The sequence below is a fragment of the Gopherus flavomarginatus genome, chromosome 1 (genome assembly GCF_025201925.1).
Source record: "Gopherus flavomarginatus isolate rGopFla2 chromosome 1, rGopFla2.mat.asm, whole genome shotgun sequence".
NCBI lineage: Eukaryota > Metazoa > Chordata > Testudines > Testudinidae > Gopherus > Gopherus flavomarginatus.
Genome location: NC_066617.1, coordinates 78,250,614 through 78,263,286, shown reverse-complemented (window position 1 = coordinate 78,263,286; position 12,673 = coordinate 78,250,614). Strand labels below are relative to the sequence as shown.

Sequence of the window (12,673 nt, the reverse complement as noted above, 5' to 3'; positions counted from 1 at the left end):
CCAGCGAGGGAAGAGCGAGAGCTGCCTTTGCAGCGCTTCTCACGCCAGGTCACGATATGGGGCTGTGTGTGTGAGGGGTCAGACAGGGGATCATAAGGGCTAGTGGGGGAGGACTGGGGCAGGGGCTGCATGGAAGTGGAGGTGCAGAGGCACATGGAGACAAGGGGAGGTGGGGCAGAGCTGCATAGGGAGGGGGAGTGGCTGGATGAGGGCACAGAGACTGGAGTGGATGTGCCTGACTGAATGGGAGAGGCCAGGGGTCAGTCAGGGTCTGCATGCAATTCCTCCCTGCCCCCCCCCAAAAAAACCCCCCACAACCCTGTTTCATACTTTTCCCACCCACACCCAACAACTCTCCAAGTTCACACCCAGACTCCTTCCCAGCAATTTACCTCCCTCTCACTCAGCTCCTCTGTTACCCCCTGACTCCCCCAAGCCTTTGCTCTGCTTCAGAGGGGTGTGGGCAATATGGTTCTGTAGTGTAGTTTAAATGAATTATTACTTAGAGTTCTGTATTAATATGCATAGTAAGGAATCTGTCAAAAAACATTTCCTGAGTCTTTTTTTTGTTGCCTGTATTGTTACAGACATACTTGTTGACAGGTATTTTGAAATAAATGACCAAAAATAACTGAAACTGGTGTGATTATATTATTGTGACAAAATATGCAGAATTGCAAAATATTGTGCGCAGAATTTTTAAGCTTTTGGTGGAGAATTCTACCAGTAGAACAAGGAACGCAGGCCAGACCTATAGCATGGGAGTCTGTATCCTGGAAAGGATTTAGGGGTCATAGTAGAGGAAATCAACATAAGCTCCCAGTGCGGTGCTGTGGCAAAAAGTGCTAATGTGATCTTTATATATATAAACAGGGAGTAGGAGTTGGAAGGTGATTTTATCTCTTCATGCAGCATTGGTGAAACTGATATTGAGATAATGCACACAGTTCTGGTGTCGCATTTTAAAAAGAAGCTGAAAATATGTGGAGACAAAGAGACACAAAATTGAATCAAGGGCTGGAAAAAATGCCATATAGCGAGAATCTTAGCTCAATCTGTTTAGTTTATCAAAAAAAAGGTTGAGAAGTGACCAAGAGAAGTGGTGGATTCTCGAAATCATCTAATCGAGTCTGGATACTTTTCTGGAAGATCTGCTTCAGCCAAACAAGTTATTGTGCTCAATGCAGGGGTTACTGGGTGAAATTAAGAACCTGATGTTATATGGTAGTCAGACTGTATGATCTGATGGTCCCCTCTGGCCTTGAACTCGATGAATTTATGAACGCTCTTTACAGGGCTCTGTTAAAACTCTCTACTGTAAGTATCTACTTCTTATCTGTCTAAAACCTCCAATATAATACAAATGACAAAGGCTGCCAAAACTCAAAATGTTTCACTGTCCATTATATGACATGACAGAGAAAGCAGCAACAGTTTAGTAATAATAAAATTAGCACCAGGTTATTTCAGACTTCTAAAATATGTTCCATAACAGTGTTACCAAATACAAAATTTCTTCATGTATTCCAGACGTTCGGAAGTTTACCATTAAAAGACACTGTATGATGGATAAAAGTCACATTATTTTTGTTTCTTCAGTACTTCTTCTACATGTTTAAACACACTAGGATCCTCAATGGTTGGAGTTATCTGAGAGAAGAACATACATAAACATATGATAGAGAATTGCCAAATACCACATACAGTAAAGGAGAAATTGGTTCAGTATCTCTTCTAATGCTAATTTTTCTAAAGTAATCAAGAAGAAAGCCTTTATAAAGATTCTGAAGATAAAATATACCAGGCAAAAATAAAATGACATTACAATATTAGATATTGTGAACCAATAGCAAAATACATTAAAGAACCAAAAGATTAAGACACTTCTGCTGATGTGCTAGCGTCCCTTGTTAGAATAAAGAGCACCTGTAGCTTACCTGATATGGTTTGCCACTGACAAGAGCAGAAAGAGCAGAACGTGGTATTTTGCCAGAACGTGTCTTTGGTATCTGTTTCACAAACACAGCCTTTCGGAAAGCTGCCACTGGGCCAATGCTTTCTCGAACACGCTTAACAATTTCTTCCAAAACTTTCTCCTCCTCTATCTTTATACCTGGTAAGGAATTTCAGATGCTGTAACTACTTTACAACATTATACAAATCTTAGTGACACAAGACACGAATCTATGAATAGTAATGAGCTCTCACCATTTCTTAATACACATAGCGCTAATGGGACAAGACCTTTTAAGGCATCTTCTTGGCCAACAACAGCACAATCAGCCACAGCTCCATGGGAAAGAACAGACTGATGGAGAAAACAAAACAAAACAAAAACTTAAATAGCTGAATATATATTCTACTGTAATTAATACGCAGGGAGCATAGCCAATCTAGTGTTTGGATGGAAATAAGAACAATTCCTAGGTAATGCAACATACAATTGAAAAGGTAATAAAATGACATCTTTACAGCAATGTTAAAATGACAATGTCACATTTTAACACATTCCACAAGACCTTAGCTGGAAAATGTTATGTTGATACAATATTCACACAGTTATGCACGAAGGAAACAGCAAGTGAGTGCAGGTACATTCTTGAATAGCTGATCTACCACAATTCAGATACGTAATCTATCTGTAATCTTTCCAACTGTACGGAAAGCAGGGACTTGGAACTAAAGAGCCTCTTCAACCATAACTAGAGACTACAACTCTATAATGAAACACAAACTGCAGTATGTTAATAAGTGTCACCCCTTTGGGGTTTAGAGACAGCATTGCCCCTTTAAATATTTTTCCCGAGGGGGGAAGTGCTGATAGTTCCAGAAGGAGGAAGTGCTATTGGTAGGAGGGGAAGCAGAGAGAAGGGAAGAGAGCAACAGGAGGTGTGTCTGAGCTCCAGATAGAAGAGCTGCAGCAAGCAGGCTCCTCAAAGAATGAAGCAGTCAAGAACCTGCCTGAAGCCTGGGAGGGACAGAGCAGCTGACTGGGGACACCCCAGGATAGGAGCCAGAAGGAGCACTGTGCCAGGGAGAAATCGCCTGAAGAAGAGTGAAGGGTTCCATATTCATAAGAACCAGATAAGAGCTTTAAAAATTAGTAGAAAGTTTTTAAAAAATACAATAAAATTTTTAAAAACATGCAAAATAGAAATATGGAAAATAGAAACAGCCACAAGTCATTCAAAAGCTGTAAAACTAAGAACCAAAAAAAAATAAAGAGGCAGTGTTTCTAGAATGGTAGTTACTGAAACAGGATGCATTTCTGTTTTCTATAGCAGCAGCAGCCAGACAGTTAGGAGGGCGCTAGTCGTGCTAAATCCCTTTAGTATTAATCCCTTACTTCAGAGAAAAGGCGAGCAATGCCAGCTGAAAGAGACACACACATACTGAACACAAGATGGAAGCTGAAATTAACACAAATATATAACAACTACTCATTGAGCCATTGGATAAATGGTGACTTCTGTAGTTTCACAGGGGCCTGATGATACTTATAGAAAATCTTGGTGAAATAAACAACTCTTATTGTTGAGATTTATAGTCAAAATCTGAGGAAAAACTTGCTCAACTACCTGTAGCTATAATGGAAAGGGAGATAAATATGCATACTCGACCAGGTGACTGTCATTTAATTAAAGGAAGATTCACTGAGCTTCTAATTCTGTTTTTACTGATCTTACTGAAAAGTTAATTGCGTTGTTTTTAATGTTTTCTCATTTAAATAGCAATTTGCTCTGTAAACTAACTACAGTCTAGCTTGTTTTAGCTTAGTTTAAAAGGTGAATTGAAAAACTAAATACTTTCTTGTGATTAAGTGTATATTGTTTTCAGGGGAACAAAATTACAAAACAGTAGGGAAGAAGACAGAGAAACAAGTGACTGAAATTAAAGAAAAGAAGAAAGCTCACATGGTACACACTGATAAAGTAGTACAATATTAAACATCAGGGAATTCACAACACCAGCCATTTTATCAGCTTCAGATCCAGTCTGAAAGATAAGGAACAACACCTGAATAATTTGTTTAACAATACAAAAGTAGAAGACCAGTGGCGAGATTCTGTGTTGTGTGTCTTCAAACCATCTTTGTGCCCCACTAACCCTGGGTTGCTCAAGGGGCCCGTATGGTCCCTTGAATAACTTAACATTGAGGGGCGGCCTAAATTAGCATAATCCCTGAAGTGCTATGCTGCTGCTGTTCCCCCTACTGCTCCCTGGTTTAGACATGGCCCCTATGCCAGGGGTTTGAGGCATGGGTCTCATATGGCCACATAAATTACCTTGTGCAAAGTCCATACCGGCTGTGTGTGTCTGATTAGATCCTCCCCACCTAGATCTGGTGTTGTGACATCCCTTAAACTAAAAGGCCATAATGGAGGAAAGAATCCCTTCCCAGGTGGTGTACTCATTACAGAATTGTGGAGTGGGAGGGGAAGGTGGCTTTATGCGACATTTACATTCTCCCAATTCTGAGTCAACGTACACTAGCCTAGCACTCTTACATTAAAGCAGCTCTATTTTAAGACAGATTATTCCCAGACCTAAGAGGACATTCCAGTATCTTGGGAGCACCAGGGAGCAGGGATCGCCAGTAAAGTCCTTGGAGGATGAGATGGCATGGTGCAGAGCTTTTAATACCACTCTACTCCAAGCAGAGATTCCCCTTATATCAGAGGTGGGCAAACTATGGCCTGTGGGATCTTCCTGCCTGGTCCCTGAGCTCCTGGCCCAGGAGGCTAGCCCCTGGCCCCTCCCCTACTGTTCCCCTCCCCCGCAGCCTCAGCTCACTCTGCCGCTGGTGCAATGCTCTGGGCAGCAGGGCTCCGAGCTTCTGGGGCAGCTGCTGAGTCTGGCCTGACCTATTGTCTGTGCTGTGCGTGACTGGCTCCAGCAGGGCGGCGTGGCTGTAGCACCACCAGCCACTGGTACTCCAGGCAGTGCGGTAAGGGGGCAGGGAACAGCAGGGGTTAGATAGAGGGCAGGAGAGTTAAGGTGGTGGTCAGGGGCCAGGGGTGCGGATAGGGGGTGGGGTTGTCAGAGGGCAGGGAACAGGGGTTTGAATGGGGGCAGGGGTCCCCGGGGCCAGTCAGGAAGAAGAGGGGGGTTGGATGAGGTTGCAGGGGGCAGTCATGGGACAGGAAGAAGGGGTGGTTGGATGGGGCAGAGGTCCTGGGAGGAGGGAGGGGTTGGATGAGGTGGCAGGGGGCAGTCAGGGGCAGGGGTTTCAGGGGCAGTCAGAGGACAGGGAACATGGGGTGGATGGGGCAGGGGCCCCGGGGGGGGACCATCAGGGAATGGGCGGGTGCTGTCAGGGGGCGAGAAGCAGGGAGGTTCGGATAGGGGGCGGGGGCCGGGCCGAGCCATGCCTGGCTGTTTGGGGACGCACAGCCTCCCCTAACTGGCCCTCCATACAATTTCCGAAACCTGATGTGGCCCTCAGGCCAAAAAGTTTGCCTGCCCCTGCCTTATATAATGCAAATGCTCAGGAAGGTGGATCCACTGGTTTTGTGCAACCCAAATGGCTTGTGCAGCCAGAAAGTCCAAAAATCTGTACTCTGGCTTTTTTCCAGGTTTTCTACGCTTTAAAATCCAAAATGTTAAATAAAATATGCAGGTCAACATACAGGTTGCAAACAGATATTTTGTAAAGCAAAATACTACAAAATTAGTTCTCCTTTGACTCAACTGCTAAGTTCAGAGTCCAGAGAAAAGTACAAGATGCCTACTACCAAATAAGCAGAATTTTCTTGTACTCCCTACATGGCATCCTGTACTTGCAAGATCTTCTAGCAATTACAGTAGATCTGGACAGGTCAGTGAATCAGGAAATGCGTCTCAAAATGCTATTTTAAAATGCATAGTTTTAACTTTTGGAGTTACTTGTATTTTACATTAATGAGCTAGGATGTGAGGGTGAAATTTTCAGAGTGTTTACTGTTGGCTTAACTCTGCTCTGACTGAAGCCAATGCTAAAACTCCTAATGATTTCAACAGGAGCAGAATTTAAGCCAACACTGAGCGCTTTTTGAAATCCGCCCTAAAACTACTTTTAAAAAACTTTCCAAAAGTTTAATCTTAGAAATGTGTGATATTAAACACCTCACTCCCAAAGAAATCAAAACCAACAAGTACACAGCCGAAAAGAAAAAAAAACACATATTTTTATTGAAGTTTTCAGTCTCTGTGGACACATCTACACAGTAAGCAGCAGCCTTGCAGCCCTGTTCCCTGCCCCCTTACCGCACTGCAGGCAGTGAGTCTTAAAGCCTGGCTCAACAGACTTGGACTCACAGGGCTCATGCTCTGTCACTTAAAATAGCTGTGTAGATGTTGTGGCTCGGGTTAGACGCTGGGCTCTGAAGCTCACCCCCACCTTCTGCTTCAGAGCCCGAGCCACAATGTCTACATAGTTATTTTAAGCACCTTAGCCTGAGCCCCACAAACCTGAGTCTGTCAACCTGGGCTCTGAGCATACCCACTTCATCGGATGCAATAGAATGGAACATATAGTGAGGAGATATATATACATACAGAGAGCATGAAAAGGTGGGAGTTCCCCTACCAACTCTAAGAGGCAAATTAATTATCAACAGGAAAAAGAAAACTTTTGTAGTGATATTCAAGATAGCCCATTTAAGGCAGTTTGACAAGAAGGTGTGAGGATTCCGGGGGCCGTCATGGGGAAATAGATTCAATGTGTGTAATGGCTCAGCCATTCCCAGTCTTTATTTAAGCCTAAACTGATAGTATCTAGTTTGCATATTAATTCAAGTTCAGCAGTTTCCCATTGGAGTCTGTTTTTGAATCTTTTCTTTTGCAAAATAGCCACCTTTAAATCTGTTACTGAATAGCCAGAGAGGTTGAAGAGTTCTCCTATGTTTTTGAATGTTCTGATGTCAGATGTGTGTCCATTTATTCTTTTGCATAGAGACTGGGCTATCGTGATTATCAGTTTTATTTCTCCTGCTGACAATAGCTCATCTTAATTAATTAGCCTCTTAGAGTTGGTAGGGGGACTCCCACATTTTCATGTTCTCTGTATGTATATATATATCCTCACTATGTGTTCCATTCTATGCATCTGATGAAGTGGGCTGTGGCCCATGCAAGCTTATGCTTAAATAAATTTGTTAGTCTCTAAGGTGCCGCAAGTACTCCTGTTCTTTTTGCGGATACAGACTAACACGGCTGCTACTCTGAAACCTGGGCTCTGAGACTCACTTCCACAGTCTCCCACTCAATGTGTAGACGTACCTGTGATGCCAGCTTTTTTGTACCCATTTTCACTGTTAAGTTTGTGCTCACCTCCTCAATTGTACCTGCAGAAATTCTATGACCTGCAACATTGATCACGTCATCAACTCGAGACATGACATATAAGTAGCCATCTTCATCCATGCACCCAGCATCCATGGTATCATAGTATCCCTGAAAATAAAACCACAACCAATAAATTGGTATTAATGCTAGGGTCATCAGCAATGTTTACCAGCAAAATGGATGAGTGACTCACCCAAAATGAAAAAAGTTACTGGGCTATTTAATATAGTCACCTCCCACCTAAAGTTTATGCGTTAAAAATTATCAACATATTTACCTTCACGGTGCAAAATAGGATCACATCAACTTTAAAACTTAAAAATCTTTATAAACTCTGCAGTTCCTTCTTTTCCCAATTATTATTTTTTCATTACATGGATTTTATTCTGAAACACTTTATTCACTGTTCTTATTTCATAATACAGCTTGGGTTCCCCTCCCTGAGTGAACTTGGTGGGGTCAGCAGGAACAGTATATGACCCGCAAGTCCACTCACACCTTTTCCAGCCTGTTCACTGCTCCCTCAGAACCCCTGGAAGATGGGGATCTCCTAAGTCCAGAGGAAGAGGTGGGGTTGTCTCTAAAGCATGGGGCAGCAAAGTTGAACTCAAATTCTAATGATATTTCTGTTTCTTTTGGGAATATCTTGACCCAGCAGCATGATAGCAACACCTTGCCAAACCACAAAATGACAACTTGTCCTCACATAAATCTGTTCCCTCACCTATTTCCACCCTTGGACCAAATCTTCCTTCTTGGTCATGCATAAGACACACACACATACACACACACACACACACTTCTGTGTAGGGAGGAGATCAGCTTATGTACAATCTCTTCCATTTGTGGATCTGATGGGGGAAGTGTAATTTATTCATCTATTTACTGATTCCCTTTCCTAGTCATGCTCCCCTCCTGCATATGTTACCCCACACAGAAGACAAACTGTATTTTTTAGATTTTCTTTAAAAGAGAGTGACTAGATTCTAATATTCTGCACAATGAAAGGTTTAACTTTAAATGATTTTAATCTTATGTGGACATACATATCAAAGCTCTCTCATCAAAAGAAGAAATGACAGAATCCTATAACTACTAACTAAGATCGTTCAATGCCATAGCATTACTGGAGTTTATATAGTTCCTTTTGCAATTCTTACGGGAAATTTTTGGAAATATAACTCCTTGAACGTTTCCTGATTTTTCCAGAGACCCGAGAAGGCTCCAGGAGGCAAAGGCAACCTACATTAAAAAGGAAAATAGTGCAGTAGTTAGAATAATAAGATACAAACTTAAAAACTTCAAAGATGCACAGTATAATAGATAATCACAATGTGATAGAACTGCATTCAGGTCGCATAGTAAGGTAAACATATGAGGATTATGCAACTGGATGACAGTTCCCTTAACACCTATATTGCTTAGTGACAGATGATCCTGAAAGTTATGTATTTCATAAACTAATGTTAAATCACGTTCATATAGTTCTAAACTTGAAGATACTGCTAGCTAATACATTTTATAGAACACTAGGGCCTCCAACTTCTAGTAAAATAAAGTTTGCTCTAGTAAATGTGAAAAAAGTGCTATAAAAATCTATCATCATCATTCCGTTTAAAACATTGCCCAAGATAAAGTACCTGGCATAAATACATATATCTTCTATATGGATGCAGACATTTTATAATACATACAATACAATGCATGCACACATGCGCACACACAGATGCACACACACACACGATCAGACCCTCGATTTGTGTAAATTGTCCCAGCACCATTGACTTCAAAGTCATGAGGATCTGGATCACAGTATTTTCAGGTGGTTATACTTATTTTAATTGTACAAAAATGAAGTGAAATTATGCAGATTAAACTGCAGTAATTATTGGGGGGAGGAAGATGGAAAAAGGTAAAAACCTATATTTTCAAAAATAAAATAATTTGGGTTTAATTCACAGAAGAAAACAGAAATGACAAAAGTTGAAATGCACCATGAGCTGAATTATCAACATGTGCTCCTTTCTGCCACTTTAGTCAGCATCTGAATGTGATGAAGATGAGAGAAGGAGCATTCCACATAAATAATATCTGTTAGATGGGAAGAAGTGTCAAAGCTTCTTGGGCTGACAAGGAGAAACGGTGATTTTTTTAAATTTCACAGTTTTGACTGTAGAGAAAAAATTTAAGGAAACTGGGTTTAACCCTATAAGATATAAATTCGGCGGAGAGGGGAGGTTGAACTGGGATTCTATAAAGGTTAACTCTCAAAGCAGATTTGCAGGAGAGAGAGTGCATGAGAGGAGAGAGCAAGTGTGCATGCATATATTAGAGCAATTCTATTATGTGGCATAAAAGGTCTCCTGGTATGAGTATGGGATGAATGTATTACTCACAAGTAATCCCTCATACATGGGATCTTCACTTTCACCCTGGCAGTCACCAAACCCTGACAAATGCCACTATGATTCATAATACTATCCAAAGGACAATACCTCCAGCTCTGAAACATTCCCCAGTCGTGTGGCAGTGTCCATACTGATAAAATATAAACTGCATGTGGGATTTTAGCCCACAGGAAATGGTGTTAGCAAGTCAACCACATCTACACTACAGGCTTTACTTTTATCAGCACAAAAGGACAATTTCCTTTTTTCTATAGAAAGTATTGACAGAATAAGCCATAGCAAAACAAGCTAAATCATCACTGTTCTTCCTAAGATGACGGGGGACTCTCAGGGTCGACTCAGCTATCCTCCACGTGATTCACTTTAAGAGGACCAGAAGGGTGTATTTGGCAACAGGATGTGGTCAAGGGTTCAGATGATGGAACACTTCCCAGTAAACTGCATGAGCATCCATGGGGTATCTAGCCACTCCCCACATTGCCCATTTTGGCGGGTTTATTGGACAGCTTAAGGTGCCCAGAGTGGGAGTACTAGTTGCTTTGCAAAAGAGTAACTCCATTTTTATGGACATCTTGCTTGAAGAAACCCAGGAATGGATCAAGCCATGTGTTTGGAAATGTGAGAGCTTTAAAGAAAAAATTCTTGTTCAGATTCAAGAGAAACCACGAGAGACTGGTAATTACCATGTTTGTTGCCTGACTGCTAACTGTGTAAGAATTCATAACAGGTATTGTAGTTGCAGATTTTGCACCTTTAATTTATTTAATTGTCTGAGATGTCTTTATGATAGAGACAAAGGATACTACTCATTGACAGTCATTAATGATTTCTCCAGAGCTGCATTAAAACGCCCCCAATTTAGTGATTAAATAGAAGAACTCATCATATTTCTAACATAAAAACCTCATTTTGCTGTTTTGTAAATATGATTTCTGAAAATTAAAACCAGAAGAAATATGTAACATATGACATCAGGGAATCCTGATTTCTTGATTGGTCAATAGCAGTAGATCAGTACTTTAGCAATTAAACTACCTTATGCGTAGCACTAGGTCATTTGTATAAGTCACGGTTAGTGACTGCTTAGAGTGCAAGAATTTCTAAATACATTAGTAATAATGTCAGGATTGTGTGCGGGTTTTTTGTTTGTTGTTTGAAATCCATAAACAAAATTACTGGCTTTTTTGATCTGCCCTATCCCTCTTTTCATACTTCTTCTTCGTTGTTTTGCATTTATTTTTATTTGTATTTTACGTGTCTGACAGCATATTATTTCTCTGGAACACATTAGATTTACCTCTACACTTTTGCTCCAGCTCCCTCTCCTTTCTGTCTCATGCTCCCTTGCTTTTTTCCCCCGCCATCACTCCTTTCCCTCATGCTTCCGCCTTCCCTCTATTTGTCCCTACCATCTCAGTTTTCTGTTATTTCACCTGGGATTCAGTGTTGGTTTAACAAGAATCAGATTGAAAAAGCACAGCTGAAGCCCTATCCAGAGCCTTGCTGTCTTTAAGGACAGGATAGAAAAAGAACAAAATGACTAACAGTGGCTTGCCATGGCTCTCAGCAGCACTTTAGTCACAGATGAGAACCAAGAGAATTTATCCTACATGTATGTACAGGGAGTCCTTGGGATTATGACACAATTCGTTCCTCAGAATTGTGTTATAAGTCGAAACATAAGTCAAAACTGTTTTTCCCATAGGAATCAATGGTATAAAGCAGGGAGTGGTTCCTGAACCAAAGCTTGATACACTATTTTCACCACAACAACCCAGATTTTTGTACTAAATGAATGATAGATGTCTAATGTAGCACCATCAATGTATTTATTTGGCAAACAACATTCAAATAAACAAATAAAATCACATGTTTTGACTTTCCAGAACTTTTTGAAGGGCTCTTGGCTGGGGGCTTCTCTGAAGTCTAGGCTGCAGGTTTCTCTGAAATCTTCTCTGGAGTCTTAAAGAAAGTGTCTAAGGAAGTTTGGACAGATGTTCTCCTCTTCTTGTAAATTTCTCTGTAGCAGCTGTACATATTGTATATGCCCCTATTCACAGATGCACTGAGTTCAGTATTGAGAGACATGGTGGACAGACTGTCAGGGGGGGCAGATAGCAAGGCAGGCAGCTGCTCAGAATGCTGGCAACATACAACAGAGAACTGGGCTTGCTTTTTACAGTCTTTCTTGTAAATAACTTTGTGGTCATGTTATAATGAATGGAGCTGGAAAGGGGTCACTTGCAGTTACTTGTCTGATTGGCTTCCACAGCTAGGGTAGCTTGTTGCCAGGTAGCCTTGATAATTGTATTTGATTGGCTCCCGGCCCCCGGCTCAGACAATCAGAAAGCTTGAACAGTGAAATCCATGACTGGCTGAGGCTCAGCATGTGATGTGTATGTTCTCCCTGCTGGCTTTCATCGTAAGGGCGAAACAAGTGTTGTAGGGGCGAAATGAGCAGTCAATTGAAAAGCGTTGTAAGTGGCATCCAACTAAGTTGGGCATCGTAAGTCCGAGGACTCTCTGTACATCATCTTTCATGCCAAAGGATTCCAAAACAATATTTACACTGGAACCACTCATGTTACCAGTAACGTGTTCCACCTCTAATGTCACATAACAGGACACATTTAGGTCAGGAAGAGAAAATGAATCCCATAAACTACAGAGGGAAGTCACCTGATCAGGATATACATGTATACACTGGAATTTTGAATTTACACCCAAAGAGCCAAATCTCCATCCCATAAAAGTCAATGAGCATTTTGCCACAGATTTTAATAACAGCAGGATTGGGACCTTAAGAGCCAGAGGATGACAAATCAAATGGTCAAGTGCTCTATTTGGTGTTTCATCTGAAAGAGCACTTCACATAATAAAGTGTAACCTAGCACCATGGGAGGGCACTGGTTCTGTTCTGAGATACTGGAGAGAGAAAA

General features: G+C 41.3%; 1 protein-coding gene across 3 annotated transcripts in view; it reads right to left on the bottom strand.

Annotated features, from left to right (window-relative positions):
* Positions 1-374: 374 nt before the first annotated feature.
* ACSS3 (acyl-CoA synthetase short chain family member 3) overlaps positions 375-12,673 on the bottom strand; it is a 173,372-nt gene continuing 161,073 nt past the window's right edge. For all 3 annotated transcript variants that reach the window (XM_050935246.1, XM_050935237.1, XM_050935255.1), the window contains 5 exons: positions 8,487-8,568; positions 7,312-7,434; positions 2,209-2,308; positions 1,938-2,113; positions 375-1,650 (listed from right to left, as the gene is read on the bottom strand). In XM_050935246.1, the coding sequence (XP_050791203.1) occupies positions 1,582-1,650; positions 1,938-2,113; positions 2,209-2,308; positions 7,312-7,434; positions 8,487-8,568 (550 nt within the window). In that variant the 3' untranslated portion in view covers positions 375-1,581. The remainder of the gene's footprint in view (positions 1,651-1,937; positions 2,114-2,208; positions 2,309-7,311; positions 7,435-8,486; positions 8,569-12,673) is intronic.